This window comes from Propithecus coquereli, unplaced genomic scaffold (assembly GCF_000956105.1).
Source record: "Propithecus coquereli isolate 6110/MARCELLA unplaced genomic scaffold, Pcoq_1.0 Scaffold519, whole genome shotgun sequence".
Classification (NCBI taxonomy): domain Eukaryota; kingdom Metazoa; phylum Chordata; class Mammalia; order Primates; family Indriidae; genus Propithecus; species Propithecus coquereli.
The window spans coordinates 845,886-847,047 of NW_012151052.1; the positions used below are offsets into that span (position 1 = coordinate 845,886).

At 40.1% G+C, this 1,162-nt stretch overlaps 1 protein-coding gene across 1 annotated transcript in view; it reads right to left on the reverse strand.

The window, feature by feature from the left end:
- The window catches only part of CKAP2L (cytoskeleton associated protein 2-like), a 25,824-nt gene that overhangs the window by 4,547 nt on the left and 20,115 nt on the right, over positions 1-1,162 (reverse strand). Inside the window, 1 exon segment of the mRNA XM_012656763.1 lies at positions 160-170. Within this exon segment, the coding sequence (XP_012512217.1) occupies positions 160-170 (11 nt within the window).

The window sequence follows — 1,162 nt, forward strand, 5'->3', positions numbered from 1 at the left end:
ATATAAACTCACAACAGAGCATAAAAGCAAAGCTTTTCATATATTTTTATAAAATCTAAAATGGAATTATACCTTAAGCGTAATGAATGGGAATAAATGTATATAGAATACATTGCAAAGAGTCTCAATTATGTAAAACATTCATCAAGTGTATCTTACATTTCTATAGGCTTCTGGTTAAAGATGGTGGATTGAATACCCATGTATTTCTAATCCCTCTTGAAAATATACTGAAATGATAATAAAGGGATTAAAAAGAGGCAATACCACAAAGCACAGAAGAGAAGAAATAGTAACAAGATTTTGGAAACTGCAATGCAGAAGGAAGAGAGGTAAGCAAGTTGACCAACGTGAGAGAGCCGAATCCTAAGCTGGCAGTGTGGCTGAGAAACACCATAGGGCCTCTGAAAGGCTCAGGAATAGGTGGTGGAGCCCAAATCAGGAGGGCTCTTGAGTATTTGTTCAAGAAGCAGTCAGACCTCCAAATCCACCCTGCACCCTGAACTCCTTGAAGCCTGGTGACTGTGTCTGACCCCCTTCATTCTAACAGAAAATGAAAATATATTATCCAAGTCTCTGGGGGACATCGTGCAAGACTGAGGGTGAGGTGCCTACTGAAAAAAGGGGATAAATGAAAGTTTCCATGCTGAGAGTTAAGACTCCCAGCTCTCTTCTCCCCCACAATGCTGGCAGCCTGGTTTCTAGCTCTTAGGAAGCTAGATAATTTGACCAGTTTAAGAGGAAAGATCCAAAGATACTGATATTGAGAGTTTTTCAACCAATTAACTTAGGCAGCTCACCCTATGGTGAAGCCCCATCTGTGTGTCTGGAGCTTTTAATAAGCTTTTCAAACCTACCTCTTACACATGCAAACAGCCCAGTTTCATCAATATATGAGTAAAGGCTTATGTGTACAATAGAGAACAAAACAAAATAAAACAACGAGAGAGAAAGAGAGAGAAGAGGGGGGAAAGAAAGAGGAAGAAAAAGAGAGAAAGAAAAGCACTGGATAGAACTAGGCAATATAGTTGCCTTTTTTTTCTTTTTTTTTTCTGTTGAGACAGATTTTCACTACACTGCCCTGGGTAGAGTGCAGTGATGCCACTGTAGCTCATTGCAACCTCCAATTCCTGGCGTCTAAGGGATCCTTCTGCCTCAGCTT